Here is a 24,017-nt window from a genome sequence, read left to right as displayed (position 1 = left end):
TGCCCTACATATGGCCATTTAAAACCAATAAAACAATATAGAGCCTAGACATAAGCATGGAGGAAAAAATTCAAGTGAGAGAGATTCAATAAATGGCCTTGGTATAAGTAGGAGCATCATCTAGGAAATAAAAAAGTTGGATTTACCTCATGCCATGTACATATTGGATAAATTCCAGATGAATCAAATATTTAAATGTAAAGGCTATAATGATAAAAATGTGCTTGAAGAAAACATGGACTGATTTTTAAAAATTATTTTGGAAACTTGTGAGGAGGTCCTTTTGGCAAATTAAGCACTCATCCTCTGTACTGTCCCTCTCCTTGCCCTTACTTCAGAAATTGCAGTTTTCCCTGTAGGCCACATGGGAGCCTTGATTGAAGACATTGTGTTCTGTCTGAAGAGTATTTAAGGTTTTCAATAAAATGTATATCCCTCAAAAAAAATTCTTTCGTTAGAGTCAGGAAATACTTTCTGAATTGTGAGTAGGCATAGAAAAGGTAAGTTGCATGGAAGTAAAAATAATTTTGCTAGGTGGAAGTCACTGTAAACAAAGGTAAAAGACAAACAGGAAAATAAAAAGTTTAATATTTATTAAAATCAAAGTGTAAATCTCTGAGATACAAAGCACTTCTAAAAATAGATGAGATAAAAACCACAGAATGGGCAAAGGATAGGAACAGGCACTTCACAGAAAAGGATATACAAATGACTTTTAAACCATGAGTACTCTGCAGCCTCATTCATACTAAGAGAAGTGCAGAAGACCTGTGTATGACTGCAATACCATCTCTGCAGTGAGGCTGTCAGTAAATAAGTGTTCATAGGTTTTGTGTTTTTCATAGGTTTTTATAATGGTTATTTTGCTATCATATATCAGAATTACAAATGTACATACCCTTTCTTCAAGAAATCCAAGAGTACAGCTGTTGATTTGATAGCTACATTTGTATATATACAAAGTGAGTGTTACTACAGCATTGTTTATAACAGCAAAACATTAGAAACAACATTGTGACTGTGTGTACTAAGTTGCTTCAGTCGTGGCTGACTGTGCGGCCCTATGGACTGTAGCCTGCCTGGCTCCTCTGTCTATGGGATTCTCCAGGCAAGAATACTTCAGTGGGTTTCTATGTCTGTCTCCAGGGGATCTTGCCAACCCAAGAATCAAACCCACATCTCTTAGGTCTCCTGCATTGGCAGGCGGGTTCTTTACCACTAGCGCCACCTGGGAAGCCCCAACAGTGTTGTGTGTTAGTCACTTATTCGTGCCCAACTCTGCATGGAATTCTTCAGGCAAGAATACTGGTGTGGGTTGCCATTCCCTTCTCCAAGGATCTTCCTGACTGAGGAATCGAACCCAGGTCTCCAGCGTTACAGGCAGATTCTTTACCATCTGAGCTACCAGGGAAGCCCCCATGACAGTCTGTTGGGAACCGGTAAAATAATTCAGTCAGTGTAATGTAAATACTATGTAGTTAAGAAGAGAATGAGGGAGGAGTTTGCACATTATTATAAGATAAATTGAGTGAAAAGAGCAAGGTGTAGAACATTGTGTATAAAGCTATATTTTGGATTAGAAAAAAGATATTTGTATTTGCTTATAGATACTCTTGCCTGAGTACTGAGTGGGCTGCCATTTCCTTCTCCAGGGGATCTTCCTGACCCAGGGATTAAATCCAGGTCTCCTGCATTGCAGGCAGATTCTTTACTGTTTGAGCCACCAGGGAAACCCAAATTAAATAAAAGGGTAGGCTCTGAAATTAGAATGCTTTGGTACAAACCCTGTACCCTTTTAGCTGTGTTATCTTGGGCACTTACCTTTATTTTTTAGCTGTGTTATCTTGGGCACATAGCTTAGTCTTTTTGTGTTAAGTATTCTTGTCTGTAAAATGAGGATAATCATGCCAAGGGTAGTTGTAGGGATTAAGTGAGCTATCACACTGAAGTGCAAAGAACAATGCCTGGCATGTAGAAAATGCTCAGTAAATGTTTTCTTAAAAGAAAAGTAAGTCTTACACTGAAGTAGCTAATATGCTGTTTCTGTATTTGCTTTGAGATAGACAATATCTTTTTATTTATAACTGAAACTCAGGCATTTATTCAACAGATTATCTACTTTGTCCTAGACATTGTGCTAATCGTAAAAGTACATACTTCTTTATGTTTAGTTTTCATTTACCTTGTTGAAGCTCAAATGAAAAAGTTATACCCAAATTACCCCAAAATGTATGTTTGCTGCTACTGCTGCTAAGTCACCTCAGTCGTGTCCGACTCTGTGCGACCCCAGAGACAGTAGCCCACCAGGCTCCGCGGTCCCTGGGATTCTCCAGGCAAGAATGCTGGAGTGGGTTTGCCATTACCTTCTCCAGTGCATGAAAGTGAAAAGTGAAAGGGAAGTCGCTCAGTAGTGTCTGACTCCCTGCAACCCCATGGACTGCAGCCCACCAGGCTCCTCCGTACATGGGATTTTCCAGGCAAGAGTACTGGAGTGGGGTTCCATTTTCACTTAAAGGTAGTGTTGTATTAGAGCAAGATATAAAATAAATTCCTTTACTGTTAAGAGTTTAAAGATACATAGTAATAACAAAAAACAGATTTTTTTGTTGTTCTTGTGAAAATTACATAAATGATAGAAGTTAGATTCATTGTTTATTTTCAAAAGTTTAATGAATAGTTAATTTGAATATTTCTTAGTCTGTTCAGGCTGCTACAACATAAATAATATAGTCTGGGTGACTTACACAACAAACATATTTCTCTTGGCTTTTGAGTCTGGGTAATCCAGGATCAGGGTGCTTAGATTTGTTATCTGTTGAGAACTTGCTTCTTGGTTCACAGATGGCCATCTTTTCATTGTGTCCTCATATGGCAGAAGAGTGAGGGAGCTGTCTAAGAAAGGGCACTAATCTCATCAATGAGGGCTTCACCCTTAGGATCTAATTACCTCCCAAAGGCCTACCTTCTAGTATTGTCACATGGGAAGATAGAATTTCAAGTGAATTTGGGAAGTGGGGGCAGGACATAAGTACTCAGTCTGTAACAGAAGGTATAGTTTGTGTACTGGTAGTTTGAGGAACAGACACTTAAATCATTTTTTTTTTCCCCTGCTTATTCACGCTTTCAAACCTGCCCTTCCTAAGGTGATAAGCAGCCTTTTAAATTGAAAATAAATGCATTTGGCTGCAGCTTTCTACTCTTTTGCATACATAATTATTTTAATACAAGTATGCCTAAATTTACTTGCTTAGTATATAAAAAGGCTGTTAATAAAAAATGGGACATTTGCTGCTTATATTGTGCTTGACTGTGGGAAAAATTTATACATTAAGAAAATCAAGGAAGACAAATAGACATTTCTGAGATTATAAAATGTGAAGATATAATGTGGAGCTTCAAAATGAGAAGATAAAATGTGAAGAACAAAAAAGGAACAGTTTAAATGGAGACCACTGTACTGTGAATTAGCTGTCTCCAGCTCTCTACAACAGCTGAAATAGCTGCTCTTCCTTATTTATTGATGCTTCTTCAGTTCCACTTAGCTTTAAACCTTAGATTCACCTTAGAGTCCGCTTCCTAACCTGTAGCAACAGTGTTGACTCAGTTGCCAAAATCTTACTCTTAGTAACTTTCTTGTGTCTTCATTGCATTTGCAAGTGGCTACATATGTTATCTTGAGCTAATTATCCTAAACCCTGGGGCCTGTAGTTTCCTCCTATCTCAGTTAAAATTCTTTGCTTTAGTTTAGGTCATTACTAGTCTATGCAAGAATTGTGGCAGTAGCTTTCTACCTGATCTCCCCATTCCAATCCATTCATCTTTAATCTTTCTAAGGCATATTTCTGTTTCTGTCTGGAATATTGCCCAGATCAAGTGCCATCTCCTACATCTCTGGTGTGTCGTAAAATAACTTAAGTATATATTTTGCACAGTGTCTAGTACAGTTCTCTGTCATTCAGTAAATTAGTAAGTTGCATTGCTAATTTCATATTATGTAATTATTTGGGTAAGTCTTCTCTACCATGTCAGTTACTGCTGGTTAAACACCTTGTCTTACATATCTTTATCACAGAAGAAACACAAGGTGTTGAATGAACAGGATGACCATTTTGTTGGATGTGCCATAGAAAGGGAGGAAAGTTACAGTTAAGACTCTTATTTTGGTAAGTTTGTGGTCATCAGCTACTTTATAATGAAAAGTTTAAAGTTTATATCTGTTCTAAGAATGTACATATTGGAAGTGGTAAGGTAAAGTCATTGTGGCTGTAAGGGGTAATGAGAATGAGGCTCGGAAGAAGTTGATTATGCTCACTGATTCTAGAGAGGGGAGGTCACTGCGTGCCACACAGAGCTGAGGAGGAAGATACCATGGTAATCAGGAGGCAGAAAAGAGCTCAGGGGAGATCTTAAGACCGTGGCTTTTATTGAGGTTTTCCAGGGAGAGGCAAACTGGACAGAATAAATAGTTAAGAATTGGCTAATTTGATTAATTCTTCCAGGCTTTGTTCTGTAGGACAGGTTTCTTATTTCCTGGTACCTGGTTCTGGGATGATTTGAGGTAGGGGAAATTCTGGTTTGGTGTGTGAGAATTAGATAAGGATATAGTTGGTGGAATAATCTCTGGTTTGGTCAGTTTCTGTATGAAAGGCATTTTGGTAGGCAAGTTATCTTTAGGAATTGGCCAGTTCTGAGAGGGTTTAACTCTTTTGGTGTCTGTAAAACCCTCCCCCCACCTATGTCATCAACAAGAATAAAGAAAGTAAGACAATACAGTTAATTGTCTCTGAGATGAATAAATTTGAAATATACAAGAAAGAATCTAAGAAAACACAGAACAAAAAAATCCGCCAGTATATTTTGAGGTTTCATTCTTGCTGGTCTTGGAAAGAGATTAAAACAGCTATTTGGTTGATATATTTATATTGGAGTCTTTTTTTTTAAATTGTAATCTTTATATTTTAGTTTTGCTTCTTTCTGCTTCAAAGCAATTTCAGCAGTTCCTAGCCATCCAGAAAGGAATCCTGAAGAAAAAATGTTGTGAAGCCCTAGTACTTTTACAGTTTTAAGTATATTTTGAAAGTAAGTTATTAAAACATAACCTTGTTGTTTAAGTATTATAAGCAAAAGGACAGTTGTTCAATAGGGAAATGTTTATATCTTAGTGCCTTTGAAGTAGGGATGATGGTACACCTGCCTTATCGTGTTATGAGGATTAAATGAGATTAAATAAAGTGCTTAGCACAGTGCCAGGCACATAATAAGTTTTCTGTGTATGTTAACTGTATACCTGTATGTAGATAAGAATGCATAAAAGGGGTATGGATTTGCAAACATATCCATTATAAAGAATATTTTAATATAGTTACATCTCCATATGAATATTACTGTGTACTGTCAGTTAAGACATGTAAGTTACTGTATATTTTGATTTTATCAGAAAACTTACTAAAATGTTTTCATGATGATGAGTTGTACCATTCCAAATTCCTATTGATAATTATCAGTAATAATTTTAGAGAATAAGCATTTTCATTAAATATTTTATATTTAGGCTTTATTTTATTCTTAATTTTTCATATTTTATGATCATTATATGATTATATTAGTGATCCTTTAAAAAGTGTCAGTAAACAGTTTTACTTTAGGAGTAGGGAAATAACATGCCTTGAATGAAGTAGCCATTTGGTAATTTGTTAGCTCTGTCACACAATTAGCAATATCATTATTTATTAAAGTAAAAAAGCATTCTAAATTATTTATTGGTGTTATTTACTAATCCCAAGTAGTTAATGTCTTCGTCTTTTAAAAAAATCACAATCATAAAATACATCAACTCACTTTCACTTGTTCAGTTAAACAGTTGAAGAACCATGAAAGAAAGAAAACCACTGGTAGATAATCAGTGTTGACAATTTAGTATTTCTTTACTCAGTCTTTTTTATTTTAAATATTTTTGATTTATCTGGCTGTGCTGAGTGTTGATGCTTGGGCTTTTCTGTAGTTGAGGTGAGCAGGGGGCTACTCTCTAGTTTTGGTGCACAGACTTCTCATTGTGGTGGCTGCTCTTATTACAGAGCATGGGCTCTAGAGTATTCTGGATTCAGTTGTTTTGACACGTGGGCTCAGTAGTTACAGCTCCTGGGCTCTGTAGCCACTTGCTCAGTTGCTGTGGCACACGGGCCCAGTTGTCCTTTGGCCCAAGTTGTCCTCTGGAATCTTCCCAGACCAGGGATTGAATCTTTGTCTCTTGCATTGGCAGGTGGATTCTTTACCACTGAGCCACCAGGGAAATTCTATTTTCACAGTCTTTTCTCTGTACGTATACTGGGCTGTGTGTGACATATTTTTATATATGAATGGAATTATGCATTACCTTTTAAATTTCATTGTATAGCATTTTGTGAACATTAAATTTCTAGAAATAGATATTAAGTGTGCTTTGCATTGCTTTAGTTGAAGTTCTGAGTTATTCAGGAGGGAAGGGGAAAATCTATATAGCAAATAGTGAAGCATGGTAGGTGGAGGCTTTTGAAACTTAATCTCTGACTGAATTAAACATTTACTGAGTAATTGAAATGGAGGTTCTTAAAATCAGCTTTTTACCAAGTATATCCTTCTGACCTCCAGTTTTGTAATTGTTATTAATATGACTGTGCTTTTTGCTGTTCATAACTGTTGTTTTTTAGACCCTGATAACTTGAGCATTAAACATCAACCAAGATTTTTGTTCTGTGTATAAAACATTGACAGCTTTGCAAATTCAGTTGAATTCATTTTTTTTTAAATTAAAAATATACATAAGACTTCATTCAATTCATATACCATATTAAGAGTTGAGAATAACTGTGGCCTTTGGTCATGCTTGGTAATTGTACTTTTTATACCAGATAGTCCCTGATTTATGAATGAATTGTTTTTAAAAGCTAAATTTTTCTTTGCTCATGGAAATACTGCTGCATGTCATAAATAGGTTTTTAAACCAGTCTTTAAAACACATTATACCTAAGTATAATATTCTGTTAATAATTATATTTAACCTTTGTAACATTTTCTATAAAAAAATTCATTTAAGTTTTACATTTGCATATTAGAATTTATTTCCACTCATTATCTATCCTGGCTTGTTTGGCTCTCTTGCTTTATTGGTTCCACAAAGCTCGGGATAAATTTTTGTGAGTAACATTTAACTTAACTATATATCACATTTTAAATATAAATAATACTTTACTACTGTCTCTTAGGGAAGAAAATTTATCAGTCTGTGTTAGTTATTTCCCTAGTATTTTGATTTTGGGAAACAGAGGACAGTTGTCCCTATGGGGTTTGGGTCATTTATAATTTGGGGACTTCAAATATCTTAAAAAATTCTTTTTTTCTAATTCTTTTTTTCTAATACATTTCTATAAGTTTTTAGAAGTTACAGAAATGTTTTAAAAAGTAGAAGCCACTTTTTCCCCTGCATCCTAAAACTGACTACTACTATTTTTTATATTTGCATAACTTTATACCTGTATTAAAATACATAGTCCTGTACACATTACATAAAATGCTGTGGTTTGCATTTTCATTTAATATGTTTTTATCTTTTCATGTTGTACTATATAGACATGTATTTTAATAGAAGCACCAGTTTCTGTTACATGGATATTCCATATTTATTTATGTACCTGTTACTGGAAATCACATTATTTCCTGTTGTTTCCCAAAAGGAAAGTTTGGGGGTCAGAGGGCATGCATGTTTAGAATTGTAATACATATTGCCAACTTGCTCTCTCAAAGGCTTTTTTTCCCCCTTGCACTTGTATTTAAAGATTGCTTAGAGAAGTGTGTCTTTTGCCAACTTTGAAAAATTGTTTGGCATGAAAATAATGTAATTTGAACTATTAATAGAAACTTTAAATTTCAAAATCAAGTTTATCTGTGATTGAATTATTTAGAATAAGTTGTTTATTTCTGTGGACCACTTTTAAAATACAGATGGTGCTACTTGGCTGACTTGACAGGGATGTTTTGAACCCAGAAATATTTAGATAAGTGTATTTGTTTGGGCTGCGAAACAAAATATCACAACCTGGGTGGCTTAAGTAACAGAAATATATTAGCACAGTTCTGGAGGGTGGAAATTGAATATCAAGGTGTCAAGTAGGGTTGGTTCCTCTTTTGTTAGGACACAAATCAGATTAGGGGCCTACCCTGCTCCCATCAGACTTCATCTTAACTGATTACAGCCTTGATGACCACTTTCCCAAATAAGGTCACATTCTTGGATACTGTGGATTATGACTGTCAGCATATGAATTTTGGGGTAACCCGTTTATCCCATAGCAAGATTTTGAAATCTGTAGATGAAAGAGGATACAGAGTAACACGATAATGTATTTTCCTTCAAATAGCTGTTTTAGAATTTTGAATAAGATGCAACTTTTAAGAGAAGTTTGTTGTGAATATGTTACTAATGGGTTTTCCATAGTATTACCTTTAAACCAAAACACAACTCATTCTTTACTTACTGTTTGCATGGTTTCAAGGTTCTCAGAGCATGCTATTGGTGATTATATCTTGAAAGTGAAAGTTGCTCAGTGGTGTCTGACTCTGTCCAGGATTCTCCAGGCCAGAATCCTGAAGTGGGTAGCGTTTTCCTTCTCCAGGGGATTTTACCAGCCCAGGGATCGAACCCAGGTCTCCCTCATTGCAGGCAGATTCTTTACCAGCTGAGCCACAAGGGAAGCCCAGGAATACTGGAGTGGGTAGCCAATCCTTTCTCCAGCCGATCTTCCCAACCCAGGATTCTTTACCAACTGAGCTATTGGGAAAGCTGCTATTATCAGGTTAAAACCCATTTAGCAAAAGACTCTTAATAGACCATCTTGTACATCTTGTGATTGGTTGTCTAGGAAGAAGTGTTTATGTATATTGTTATTAAATCAGAATGGATCACAGTTGGTCAATACTTCTGGAGCTTTTCATGGTGATTCCTGGACATGCACATGCAGAGCTGCAAAATATAAGTAGCTTCCCAGCCCAGGTTCAACAAAGCAGTGCTTTGCCTTCCTGTTACAATATGTCCTTTTTGCAGTATATTTAGTGCCACATTTTTTGCATTTTTGTACCTTTTCTTGGGCAATTTTACTGTTTAAAATGGCCCCTGTGCATACTGCTCAGGTTTTGTCTAGTGTTCCTAGGCACAAGAAGCCTGGAAAAAATATACTGAGGCATGAGTTTACAGTGTTTTGGTAGTGAATTCAGTGTTAATGGATTACAAATGTATATTAATTAAGATGTCTTTAAATGGAAACACAAAACAAGGTTATGAATGATTGATAAAGTGTTGTGATAAGAGACTTGGAGACTTGTAGCACCCTAATCTTGTATTTTCCCTAGGGGCAGTGATTCAGTATTGACTAAATAAGTATTTGTGGTGACTTTATGAAACATAACTACTGTGAATAATGAGAATCTGTATTCCCAACTAGACTAAAGAAAATTACAAGTGTAACAGTGGTGGGGTTTCTTATAAGGGTGGTGCAGTGGTGAAATAAACCATGATATTTAGCATTTTTTTTTTCATGTATTGTGCAGAGTTTTAAATTATCTTTCAAGAAAATGTGAAAGAAGTTTGGAGTCAGTTTTTGTCATTTTTATTTTTCTCTTTTTGTACGTTTCATTAGCCACAGTTGAGAATGAAAAAAAAATTTTTTTTTTCTGTCCATATTGGCAAAGAGAAGAAAACTGACAGAGGAACATGTACATAATTACAGGACAGATCAGAAGGTACATGTAGATACACCACTGTATGAATATGGTGAAATCGATCATATAAGTGAACTCGTAAAAGAGTGAATTCTGGAGATGATATTCTACATGAATTTTCACAAACTCAGGAATTGATGAACATGTTTGTTAGATCCCAAAGGAAATAGGTTGTTCTTAGTTACTCAGGTGGAAGGATTTTGTCATGTAACGTTTTACAATAAGAACCTGAACCTTTTGCTAAAAAGATGTGCAACCATATTCTTTCTTCTTTTATGATGTTTGTGCAGCAAAATGATGTAGAAATGAAAACTGGCATTAGGTTAAACATTTTAATTTTTATAAATCTAAGAATGACAGTGTTTTGGATTTATGGGGCAAAGATGGCCTTTTTCTCTTTAATGAAATGATGCACCATCAGTTCTCAGAAATACTGCATTTTAACAGTGCAAGTGTAAGAACCAGAAGTAACAATGAGCTAGGACTTGTTAGATTGTATTTGGAGTATATCTGCCTGACAGTATTTACTGGATGGATATGTTACTTCTCTCTAGTGCTTTATCTTTTTTGTTTTTGATCCTTTCTCTGAAAATGTTTTTTTTTTCTGCTTTTCTCAAGACAGTCTCCTATTCTTTTAAGTTTTCTTTGCCTTTTTCTGCCTCCCCAAACTAAATGGTCCTTTTTTTCTTTTCTTAAAGAGAAATATTGTGAACTATAAATACTGATATGAGCAGTGTTACGTTTCTTAAATTTTTCTGTGAACATTTTGAAGCATAAAGAAAAGTTGAAGGAATAGCACAGTGGCCAACATTTTGCCATGTATTTTTATCTGTGTGAATTTGTATTTTTTAAAAAAATACCTTATTTCTGAATTATAGTCAATTGTAATAATCCTGTGCTACTTTAAACCTTTCCCAGCAAGTTTAGCATCCTTTGTTCATAATTCTAACATCTTCCTGTAGCTCCCATTTATCAAAGGAATAATAGTTTTTTTAATGGGCTTGCTTGACAGGTTTTTCTTTTGTTTTCTGTCCTCTTCTATATCCTCCTTATATTTCCATACTCAGCCTAAATTAAAGTGAATATAATTCTCACTTTTTCTCCCTTTTCTGTGTTCTTTGGCCTTGAAAGGCAAGTATATTCAATAGCTTGGTGATTAAAACTTGAATAGAGTTAGCATGCTGCTGCTGCTGCTAAGTCGCTTCAGTCGTGTCCCACTCTGTGCGACCACATAGACGGCAGCCCACCAGGTTCCCTTGTCCCTGGGATTCTCCAGGCAAGAACACTGGAGTGGGTCACCATTTCCTTCTCCAGTGCATGAAAGTGAAAAGTGAAAGTGAAGTCGCTCAGTCATGTCTGACTCTTAGCTACCCCATGGACTGGAGCCCACCAGGCTCCATAGTACCTACTATATAATAAACACAACAAATGTTAACTGTTTAGGTTTGGTATGAGTTGTTTGTTTTTTTCTCATACAAGACATCAAGCCAGATTTTCTAGTGAATTTTTTGGTTTGTTTTGCTGGATTTATTTATTCCCCCTTTATTCTTGCTTATCATTGATTCTCTTTGCAGACCATCTGGTTTCAAGCATTCAACCAGAATTTGTCCTGAATGTGAATGTCTCAGTTTAACATTGATCTGACTTTTCTAGCATACTGGGGAAAAATGGTTGAGCCTTTTAACTTTGATTGGCCATTTGAGAAAAAAAAGTAATTTTTAAAAATTGTACTCAGAACTTATCAGTTTGTATATTTGTTGTCTGAAAAGCCTGTGTTAAGTACTTTTCCTAAGGCATATAATAGTTATTTATACTCAAAATAGGTATCTTAATAATTTGATGGGGCTCAAATTCTAAGAGAACCAAAGTTATTTATCTTGAGTTTTTAGTATGTAGAGAAATCTTAAAGAGCTCAGTTAAGTTTTAGTGAAAACATTGGTTTTGATACATTGCTTTAATTATTTTCTTTAATGTTTAATTTTTTAAAATTATTCAAATTTGAATAGAGAATATATTCATGTGGTTCAGAAATCAAAATAATATAAATACACATTGAGAAGCTTTGCTCTTATATTTGACCACCCTATTTCCCTCTGTATCCACATCCCCTGTAGCTATAATAAACATAGGTAACTGTGACAGAAAATAACAAATCATGTACATTATTTCACATCTTGATTTTTTTCCTCCCTTGATACTATACCCTTGAGATCTTTCCACATCAGCTTGTAGCATTTCCTCTTTATTTTTCAGAGCATAGAATCCCAGTGTGTGGACAAAATCCTTTCTTGATGGATATTTGGAATATTTCCAGTCTTTTGTTATTTTATACAGTACTGCAGATATATGTAAAAACACACATTCACACACATGCATATTTGTATATCTGTATGCTTCCCAGTTGGCGCTAGTGGTAAAAACAAAAACAAAAACCCGCCTGCCAATGTAGGAGACATGAGAGACTCATTTTTAATCCCTGGGTCAGGAAGATCCCCTGGAGGAGGACATGGCGATCCATTCCAGTTGAAGAATCCGTACCTTGCCTGGAGAATTCCATGGACAGAGGAGCCTGGCAGGCTACAGTCCACAGGGTTGCAAAGAGTCAGACACAACTGAAGCAACGCACACATGTACACCTCGATTCTCCAGCTGGGGCCTATATAGACAAAGGACAGATCAACAAGGAGAAAAGCAAAATAAGTGTATTGCCTTGTGTTCGCATGCATTAGCACTCAGTAATGAGTAACTCAAAGGGACGGTGGAACATGGGCTTATATGGCATCTTAAAAGAACAATAAATAGAGAAGTAACAAGATGAAAACGGCTTTTTGAGTTTCTGGGTTGGCAATTTGGGGGAGGTAAATGTGTGGGGAAACTTAAGAAAGATAGGGCTATTGAGTGTAGTTTGTTACATAGTTTGTACTGGTGCTGTCTCTCAGCTGATAAGGGTCTAGAGTTGTCTCCAGTGATTAACTCCTGTCCTTCCTGGTAGAGAGGAACGGTAGGACACCTCTACAGGTTTATCTCCTGCTTTTAGGCACATCGAAGGAGAGCAGAGAGCTTTTCTTCTTAGTGGCCTTCAGTTCAAAATGATCCTTATGCCGAAATGGCATATTTTGAGTTGGCATATTCTGCTGCCCTTTAGTACACAGATGTATCTGTAGGCTAGATCTGGATCAGATCAGATCAGATCAGTCGCTCAGTCGTGTCCGACTCTTTGCGACCCCATGAATTGCAGCACGTCAGGCCTCCCTGTCCATCACCAACTCCCGGAGTCACTGAGACTCACGTCCATCGAGTCAGTGATGCCATCCAGCCATCTCATCCTCTGTCGTCCCCTTCTCCTCCTGCCCCCAACCCCTCCCAGCATCAGAGTCTTCTCCAGTGAGTCAACTCTTTGTGTGAGGTGGCCAAAGTACTGGAGTTTCAGCTTTAGCATCATTCCTTCCAAAGAAATCCCAGGGCTGATCTCCTTCAGAATGGACTAGATCTGGAACCAAAAGGTAATTGTGTATGTTTTGTTAGGTTTTGACACTTTTTTTTTTTTATAAAGGTGGTTCTATTTTGTACTTCCCTATGAATATACAAGAGTGCATTTCCCCCCAACAGATTGTTATCTGACTTTTGAATTTTATGAGATGAAAAATGTTGTCTTGGTGAATGTGTTTTTATAAATAAGCTTTTTTAAAAAAATTACTTTGTAAGAGCAGTTTTAAGTTCACAGCAAAACTGAGCAGTAAGTACAGAGAGTTCCCAGGTACTCTATACTGTACATATACAACCTTTCCCCCCCTGCCCCCCCCCCCAACACACACAGTACCCACAGCCTGTACCACAGGGGTACATTTCTTAACCATTAATGTACTACACTGACACATCGTGTCATCCACACTCATAGTTTACTGTAACATTGTCTGTGTTGTACATTTGATGGGTTTGACTACTGTATAATGAAATGAGCCCGCCAAGCTCCTCTGTCCATGGAATTCTCTAGGCAAGAATACTGGAGTGGGTTGCCACGCCCTCTTCCAGGGGATCTTCCCGACCCAGGGATTGAACCTGGGTCTCCTGCATTGCAGCCGGATTCTTTACCATCTAAACCACCAGGGAAGCTCACTTAGTATTGTACAGAATAGTAATAGTACCATACAGAATAGTTTCAGTACCCTAAAAATCCCCTCTGCTTTACCTGTTCGTCCCTTCCTCCCTTTAAACCCAAGCAACCAGTAATGTTTTTACTGTCTCCAGAGTTTACCTTTTCCAAAATGTCATATGGTAGGAGCATACATTTTGTAGCCTTTTCAGATCGGCTTCTTTCACTTAGTAATATGCATTTACGTCTCCTCCATGTGTTTTTATGGCTTGATAACTCATTTCTTTAAGCACTGAAAAATATTCCACTGTCTGGATATACCACAGTTTATTCATTCACTTACTGAAGGACATTTTGGTTACTTCCAAGTTTTGAATAAAGATGCTATAAACATCCATGTGCAGGGTTTTGTGTGGACATAAATTTTAAGCTCCTTTGGGTAAATGTGAAAGAGCACAATTGCTGGATCATATAATGGTATGGTTTGTTTTGTAAGAAACTGCCAAACCATTTTCCAGAGTATCTGTACCATTTTACATGTCCATCATCAGTGAATGAGAGCTACTGTTGCTCTGTATCCTCACCAGCATTTGGTATTGTCAGTGTTTTGGGTTTTGACCATTTTAATAGGCTTATAATGGTAGCTCATTTAAATTTGCAGTTCTCTGTTGGTAGATAATTACTTGCCATCTTTATGTCTTCTTCTTGTGTTATTTCAGGTCATTTGCACTATTTTTTAATTGGGTTGTTTTCTTATTGATGAGTTCTAAGAACATTTAATATATAGATCTATTTTGGGGGAAGGGTTGTCAGTCTTTTATTAGGTGTGTCTTTTGCAGATAATTTCTCCAGTCAGTGGCTTGTCTTCTCATTCTTTTGATAAATGTAAACTTTTGTAATCAAATAGAGAAGTATACAAATTATAAAGTTTATGGCTTTATGAATTTTCCAAGTGAGTATATTGTTGACTTCTCAGCCTAGTTTGAATTTTCATTTCTCTCATCAATGAATTTGACATCTTTTCATAGGATTAAGAGCCATTTCTGTTCCTTTCTGTGTGGACAGTCAGTTCACATCTTTTGCCCATTTTTTCACTGAGCTTCTGCTCCCCCCTCCTCCTGTTTAGTCTTTAAATATTAGGGAGGTTATGTTTTTATTTGACATATCAACTACGTTTTCCCTCTTTTTTTTTTTTTTTAAATCAGTTGTTTCAGTTTGCTTTTAGTTTGTTTTGCTATATTTGAAGAAGTAATTTGGATTTTCTCTAACAGATACGAGGCGTCTCTTTCTCTTTCCTCACATACTTAACTTAGTGTCAGTGTCTTCCAAAATTCTTCCTAGTATCTTTTAAAAGTATTTCATGTTCCCCTGGTGCCTTTTGTATATCTTTACCTTTGCCTTTAATAAGACTCCTTACCCCACTTGTTTTTCTATAGACCGTAAACTCCTTGAGGACTAGAACTCTGTTTTATTTATCTTTCTCTAGTACTTAGAGCACAAGAAGTATACAGTAAGTATTAATATTTGGCATGAATGATTGTGTCTTCTTTGTTTCTTGGATTTTTGGTGTCTTTGATTTTATAGCAATTGATATCAAATTTAAGTGCCCTTCCTATATTATGTTGAACCAACCAGTCTTATTCATCCTTCTTATCATCCTCTCATTTTTTGCTCTTTATTCCATCTCCTTTGAGGATTGTTCTGGAGAGACATTGATTCATTTCAGGGGTCCTCTGTGAAAGATTAATAGATCTTTTGCATTTTACTTCTTTCTTCATAATTAAGATTTATGGGAGTGTTTTGATGTAAATAAATGATACCATACTTTTAAGTCCTTTTGTGTTTTTGGGAGGAGGGGCAGTATGTTATATATCTTATGTTTTGTTTTCGTATGTTTCTGCAATATAATTTTATAAAAACATGTATATATATAAAATATACACAAAAAAGTGAGAGATTCATATATTGAATTTCCATGTACTATTTATCAACTTCACGAATTATGAACTCATAGTATTGTAAGGTAAGTACTTAAAAAGACATATCATTAGACTTATACAAATTCTTAAGGCTGTCTAAGGGCTGACTTCCCACCCCAAAATGCAGAATAAGTAATGCAGATGAAATTTGAATTTCTCTGTTACTTAGGGATTCAAACCTCTATGATGTAATCTCTTATTATTGAACAGCTGTATTTGTACACTGAGCTAAAATTACGTTTCTAAGGAAGCTCTTATTGGTTCAGTTTTAGCAGCTCTGCAAAAAGACACTTTGAGTTTATAGAAGACATAGCTTTATTATTAGGCTAAAAAAGGTTAATTTTTTTAAGAGGTTAATTTTAAATGATGTCTTTAAAAAAACTTGTGTACTAGTAAAAAACCAATTGTGCACATCTTAAAGAGACTAAGGAAGCAATTTCATTTTCTTTACTGGTTTGTCAATGGCTATTGACAGTCTTATGAGGGCCAATATTTTAAATTAATTTCTGATTTAAAACTTGAACATATTTTAACCACATGTGGAGTTTTTATATCGTTCACATTAAAATAGCAGCCCATAAACTGAAATCTGTTTGTTATAGTCACATTGCCCTTCAGTTCTCTCCTCAGCATATCTAGTAGATACTTTATTTACGAGATCTGTAAAGAATTTGTTTCCTATCAGAAATTGCTAATTCAGATTATCTCATTTGTTTCAGAATCACTCCATAGTAGTATCCCATATGGTAATACATATGTTGGTTATGATTTTATTGTTAAAAAACAGCCGATTTATTCAAATGATTCCTTTTCAGCTGGACTCCTTTTATTGGTAATGGTTTTGAGTGAAGACCAATTCCCGAGAAAATTTTTATACACCTTTAATTTCTTCCCCCAAATATTCAAGTTACTTAATAATCTGAGTTGATTATGCCCTGTGATGTATATCTGTATTTACTACAATGAGAATTTTGTGTGGAATGTATTTGTTAGGTTTTGTAGAATAACTAAATTACAGTCTGTATTTCAGCATTTCCTTAGCTTTTTTGTACAAGATGAAGACTATAGTTTTATTCTTATTAGGGGTTTAAAACTAGAATGTAATGTCTCTGTTTCTGATTTCTGTAGAGCAGGTTGTTGCCCTGGATGCCCAAAATATTGTAGCTGTTTCATGTGGAGAAGCTCATACATTAGCACTAAATGACAAGGGCCAGGTGTATGCTTGGGGTCTCGATTCTGATGGACAACTTGGCCTGCTAGGATCAGAGGAATGTATCAGAGTACCCAGGTAACAAAGGTGACCGACAAAGGGGTCTTTAACAATCTTTTATAATAAATTTGTTATCTAAATCATTCTGCTTACTACTGGGCATTTAAGAGTTGACATACAATTCTCCCCTTTAAGCTCTAAAGGCATTTATTGGGTAGGTGCTTGCCTTTAGTTTGGATTGAATGCTTGTTTTTTGTATATTTTATATTTTCTCCCAGATTATGTATGTTTATAAAGATAAGGGGTAGAGAATGCACACTTTATTATAAATTTTCTCTCACTGAAATTTTTAAGTGGATTAAGACTAAACCATTAAATATTGGTTGATTGTTTTTTCTCTTGTTTTTTTAGTCTTTATTGTTTTTATTGAATGTCGAAGTCCCACATGCTTAGAGTAAAAAGAATAATTCACTTTCTACATTTTTACATAGCACTGACCACAATTTAATTTGTGCTAACCACTGATTCATCATAGAATTATTTCAAAGTTTAAAAATAAGCAGTGTTTCATCAATATTGTAGTTTTACAGAATTATATAGGGCATCACCATTGCTTTAATATTAAAAACTGTAATCCTGAACATAAAGGTTTAAAGAAAAATAACCAGTTCTTTTGGGTACATAATTAATACACTAACTCGTCCATAGTGTTTAAAATTATACAAATTCTTGTCTCCTTAAACTCTTTTTATGTTTTTTCCCCTGGTAATAGTTATAGGAATAAAAGAGAACTCTCTAGGGAACCAAGGTATTACACTCATTTTAGATTTATTCCAGATAGCATTTTTATAATATACACATTTAGATATTTTGTTTTTAATTTAACATTATTAATGTTTGCCGTGGCTTAAGAAATAGGTAACTACTAGGATAAGAAATTGGAGCACAGGAAATAATACATTTCAGAACAGGAGGGGATTCTCTGGTGGTCCAGTGAGGACTCCATGCTTTCATTGCTAAGGGCACAGGTTCAATCCCTGGTCAGGAAACTAAGATCCCTTTAAGTTACATGGCACAAAAAACCAAAAACAACCACAAAACAAAACAAAAAAACAGAACAGAGCTCTTATCATTAGAAATGATGTGTTTTGTTTTTTTTTTTAATAGGGATGGTAGCTAGTTCCTTCAGCAAGCCCATATCTTTTTATCAAATGTATATATATGTATATATGTGTGTGTATGTCTGTTGAAAAACTTAAAAAGTATACATTTGAAATATTTTTTTTGTTTTAGCATATTAAAATATTTTTTTCATCTTTAGTTTGATGCTTTATATTTGTTCTAGTAATGAGCTGTCTGTTGAGACGTTGGGATATGTCTCATTAATGTGTTTTCTTTAACCTGTAATCAAATTCTGCAAAACTCCCCAAACAAATTTCTTCCCTTTTGTTTCTTCTGTAATAACAATTAAATAGCAAACACATTTCCCGTTATGCTTTTAGTGCCTCTTTGATGATGGTGCTGTTGGGAGAGAGAGTTTTTTCCTTAAGCTAAGTAAATTGAATTTTTTTAGTCATTTCAATTTTGATTTCTTTTAGAAAATGTTAATTTGCAGCCAAATGGCTGCTGGCTACAAAATGCAAAGCATTCATAGGAACAGAGTGATCTCACATTTGTCACATTCTCTACTGCCTTTATTTCCTTCCATAAGTAATTATTGTAGAATGGAATTTTTTATTTAAGATTTTTAAGAACTTTGTGTTTTTAGTATTGAAAAGAGAGTTAGATGTTAGGTTTTCTAAGTCCTTAATTTCAAAACCATGATTCACAACAAGGCTGTCTAGTTTCCAATATTTTTCACTCCACTGAATTTTCCTTTTTTTTTTTTTCCTGTTCAGTCTGGTCTAAGAGACAGTAATCCATAGATGCTTAGTAAAGAGAGAAAGATGAGAAAATTTTATTATGTGACAGTTTATTTGAAGGTTGCCCAATAATCCTGTTATTTGTAACTTTGCTCTTTTATGAACCTGAATGGGGACCTGTAAGAGATCTTAATTGAGTCCTTTGATTTAAACGTCTCTGTTTATGTATTTACTGAACCTCTTACTAGTTTTAAACTGTGTATAAGGGCGTCTTTCCTGTTGAACTTTCTCAGTTTTTCATTGGGCTAATGTGATTTGGATCTGTTGTGACACACACATATGTATACATACATATAAATTTTTACTGGTACTTCATATTTTAAAGGGCAATTTAATAGTACAGTAGGAGTATGTTTTTATGAAAGACCACTAGTGATTTTTTTCCTTTTTAAGTCTCAACACCAAATCATTTTTTAGATCCAAACCTTTTTCTAGGTGCTTAGAAATGCCAGCCAGCTTTGTAACTTTCACATACGTTTTGAATAAAACATATGATAGAAGGAAACTCAGACATATGAATAGATTTTCTTGATTTAACTCAGTTTTGAAAGCATATTGCAGAGCGTTCCCGGGCTGTCCAGTGGTTAGGACTCTGCTTTCACCTGTAGGCCATGTTAGATCTCTGGTAGGGGAACTAAGATCCTGCAAGCTGCATGGCATGGCCAAAAAGTATGTTACAATTTCTGCCTAATATTAGCATATGAAAGTACAGAGTATTTCAGATTAAAATGAAAATTAAAGAATATTTAATGATAGAGACTAGACCAGTTGTTAGCCTAAATTTTTCAAAATCAGCTATAAACTTTTCTCAGATGAATAAGAAAGTTGTGGCTTAATTGGGAAATAGAAAATTGTTGATTATGTTTTACCGGGAAATTTATTTTTAAAACCACTTTCTTGAGGTACATTTGGCATACAAAAAGCTTTATTTATTTAGTGTATACACCTTGATGATTTTCGAATTGGCAAAATATTTAATGCTTTAGTTCCTCAAATTCTTGATTTCATACTAAATTCTTGATTATATTCAAACTTATCACTGTTTCTTGTTAATGGTTGTTAAAGAATTTTACCTTTACAGACAAATTGGAAATGCCTGGTTTCTGCCGTATTGCCACTGTACATTAAGTTGGAAAAATGTAACAATACAACAGTACACATATTCAACAACTTATGTTTTGACTTCAAGGCTTCTCAAGGGAGGGGTGTATGAATCTTATTTCCAGGTTTATGCACTGTTTCCTTAAAATTTCAAACATCTTTCAGAATTCAGTGAAGAAATAATTTCTTTACAATGAATAATTTTAGTGATGTTGCCATTTAAAAATGTTTGACAAGAACTCTAAACTTTAGGGAGTTAAATTTATAAGTATTTATAAAATATTTATCCTAGACATCCGAAATTTAGATTTTCTTTTCATAGTTCTTATTAATTAGGAATCTTCATATACATGTGTAAATATATTTTTATTTACAAAATTTCTTTCGTTTTGACTTTCCTATTAACTTGATTTGAATCCTTTTAAAAATTGAAAACTGAAAAACATTTACATTATCTTTTTTACTCATTGAGGAGTATATTTGATGAATTCTATAAAACTTTGTTTCATTAAGAATTTTCTGATTTGTCTCTTCAGGAAAAATGCACCATGGCAAAATTGCTTTACTATTCATATATATATATAACAGTATTTTTGTTTCTTTTTTAAATTCCCGAAAGCTTAAAAAAATAAAAAGCAAACCCTCTTCTCGTTCCCACTTCCACTCCCCCATCTTCAGTGTATTACATCTCCATAGAGACAAAAGCAGAGATTTCTTTCCTTTGAAACAGTAATTCCACAGAAGAACATCTTCACTTCTCCTGAGCAGACACAACTAAAAAATTCATCCTATATTCTAAGCTGCATAATAATATTTTGGTAGTGAGAATCACTGAGTGTAAATTGCTGTGCAAATTTAGTTAGAAGTTTTGGGGGCAAACTTTATGAATAGTTTAATACTAAAACCTCAAAGAAGTTACAGATTCACTTATCCTCAAACAGTGGACACTTGACATACTTTCTGTTTCCCCGTACATTTTGCCAGGCACTGTGGTAGGTGCTCGGGATTCCATGGGTATAAGATAATATTGCACTCTTGCAGAGCGTATTGTTTAGCAGAGTATACTAGTAATAATTAAATGAATAAGTATTCCAGTAATTTATAGAGATAAATGCCATGAAGGAGAAAACAGCGTGCTGTTAGAATGTAGAATTTGAAAAGATTTTATTTAGTCTTGCAAATTGGGCTTGATGCCAGGAACAGTTGTTTTTTTAAAACCATTTAATACCGTTCACTATTCAATGTATGATGTACATAATATGCATAAGCAATAACAGTAAATGTTTAATAACTTCACAGTTGTACATATCCATGTATTTTTTTATTCCTGTTTTTGCTTTGCCAATGTATATATAGGTTTTTGCTATATTTGAAAATCTGAAAATATGTTGGACCCTGTTAACTTGTTGGATTCTGCTAAATGGTAGCAGTACAACTCTCAAGTTTTGTAGTTAAGAACATAAATCCACTAAATAAATTATTTTTAATACAACAATATGGAATTAGAGTAACTCTCCTTTTTCCCGCTCAAAATTTGGTTTGCTGAAGCTGCCTCCCGAAAATCATGGGTATCGACACTCTGGTCAGAACTTGCTCCAGACTCTCATATGGCAGAATCAGGTCAGGTGGCAGTATCAGGTAAAGGGAAATAAGAAACATACTGTATTTTTCCACCCCCTTTTTTTCTTGAAAATGTTAATGCAGGAAAAACAGAATGACCAGGTGAAGGTGAACTACATAAAACCTGGGATGATTCATGCACAGAGTTACTTGATTTTCATGTTTTAACACTTAGCCTTTAGAGTTATATTGCGGTTAAGGAAAAATCAGAAATTGGGGGGGAAAGGAAGCTAAAAAAATGTAAGGCAGAAACATGAGATGGCAGAAATATGACCTCACACATCAGTGATCATAATAGATATGAATTAAGTTTCTATAGTAAAGAATTAAATACATTTAATATCACTGATTTAGATGCAAAGAAGAAGAAGGATAGTCCAAAAGGAATAGGTTTCATAATGGTGAATTGGTAGCATCGCATGATAGGAATCCCTGCTGGTTCTTAAGGAACATGATGGAGGAGAGCATGTACTAAACTGCGCCAAATACACCGATTTTTGACAAATTAGATCATGTACATTTGTCTTAGAAATATATTACCAAGTTTCATATTTTAAGTTAAAGTTTTTTCAAATTTTGATAATAAAAACATACGAAAGCACTGAAGTATGAGCATAGATTACTGTGCTTAAATATTGTCCTTTCAAAGTGTTTTCTCATCACACCTCATAATTTTTCATACTTAGATTTTGTTTACTGATTTTAGCGTAAATTTTTTATAAATTGGGCTTGTGTGAAAAAAGCATAAACTGCTAGGTCACACTAGTAAGGAACTGCTGGTAAGGAAACTCTTTGCACATAGTAGGTGGTCAATAAATAGCATAAATAGCATTCAGGATTCATTTATGAAATGGAATTAACTAATCCTGATCTCTTCTTCTTTTCTAGAAATATTAAAAGTTTGTCGGATGTCCAGATAGTACAGGTTGCTTGTGGTTACTATCATTCACTTGCACTTTCTAAAGGTAAGCGTTGCTTCTATTTTCTTTTGCCTTTTCAGCTTTCTTATTTAAAGACGAAATTTCTTCAACTTCATCCTTATTAAACATTGCCCCGGTTCTTCTTTATCCTTTTCATTTCTGTATACATTTTAGAATTAGTTTGGCAGTTTTCATAGACACTTATTAAACCATTGGGATTTTGTTTGGGATTGCACATTGTCTCTAAATCAAATTGAGGAAAATCTTTGTAATACTGAGTTTTTCAATTCTTCAACTGGTGATATCAGAGAAGGCAATGGCACCCCACTCCAGTACTCTTGCCTGGAAAATCCCATGGACACAGGAGCCTGGTAGGCTGCAGTCCACGGGGTTGCTAAGAGTCAGACACGCCTGAGCGACTTCAGTTTCACTTTCACTTTCATGCATTGGAGAAGGAAATGGCAACCCACTCCAGTGTTCTTGCCTGGAGAATCCCAGGGACGGGGGAGCCTGGTGGGCTGCCGTTTATGGGGTCGCACAGAGTCAGACACGACTGAGGTGACTTAGCAGCAGCAACTGGTGGTATGTTCCCATTTTAATCTCTTCTGAATTTGTCTCAAGAATATTTTATTCTTTTCTGTGGAGAGATCTTACATACATTTTGTTAGATTTTTCCATAGATATTTGATGTTTTTTGTTATTCTGAATGGTGTCATTCTCAAATCATTTTTTGCAAGAATATAGACGTGAAATTGATTTTTTTGCATCTTATTGTTCTTTAGCTTGCTGAACATTATTCCTTCATAGCTGGGGAAGTTTATAACTTGCCCAATTTCATTTGATCTCACAGATAAACTTTTTATGACTAGAAATAGAAAGTCGTCTAAGCATCCTGGTACCTTCGCTTATTTCTTTTGACTTCTTCCTATGCTCGCTAACGATTATGAGTTAGTAGAGAACCTGCCATATATATTTATTTTTTTATAGTTTTAAAATTTTGTTTATTTATTTTTGTCTTTGCTGGGACTTTGTTTCTCTGCACAGGCTTTCTCTAGTTGTGGCAAACGGGCTACTCTCTAGGTGTGGTGTGCAGGCTTCTCATTGTGGCGTGGCTTCTCTTATTGCAGAGTGCAGGCTCTAGGGCAAGGGTTTCAGTGGTTGCAGCCCATGAGCTCATTAATTGTGGCTCCCAGGCTCTAAAGCACAGCTTAGTAGTTGTGGCGCACAGGCTTAGTTGCTCTGGGGCATGTGGAATCTTCCCAGATCAGGGATCGAACCCATGTCTCCTCTGTTGGCAGGCAGATTCTTTACCACTGAGCCAGCACACATGCACCAGGGAAGCCCCATGTATTTGTTGTTACATCATTTATAAAAGTAAGTTTCAGTGGCTTTATTATTATTAGTTTAAATTTATTAAATGCC

At 35.0% G+C, this 24,017-nt stretch overlaps 1 protein-coding gene across 8 annotated transcripts in view; it reads left to right on the top strand.

The window, feature by feature from the left end:
* HERC4 (HECT and RLD domain containing E3 ubiquitin protein ligase 4) overlaps window positions 1-24,017 on the top strand; it is a 127,117-nt gene that overhangs the window by 14,085 nt on the left and 89,015 nt on the right. For all 8 annotated transcript variants that reach the window (XM_055590889.1, XM_055590878.1, XM_055590894.1 and 5 more), the window contains 2 exons: window positions 16,951-17,110; window positions 22,564-22,640. In XM_055590889.1, the coding sequence (XP_055446864.1) occupies window positions 16,951-17,110; window positions 22,564-22,640 (237 nt within the window). The remainder of the gene's footprint in view (window positions 1-16,950; window positions 17,111-22,563; window positions 22,641-24,017) is intronic.

The sequence above is a fragment of the Bubalus kerabau genome, chromosome 1, assembly GCF_029407905.1.
Source record: "Bubalus kerabau isolate K-KA32 ecotype Philippines breed swamp buffalo chromosome 1, PCC_UOA_SB_1v2, whole genome shotgun sequence".
Lineage (NCBI taxonomy): Eukaryota > Metazoa > Chordata > Mammalia > Artiodactyla > Bovidae > Bubalus > Bubalus kerabau.
Note: the sequence above shows the minus strand (reverse complement) of the source record. Positions and strands in the feature narration are given on the sequence as shown.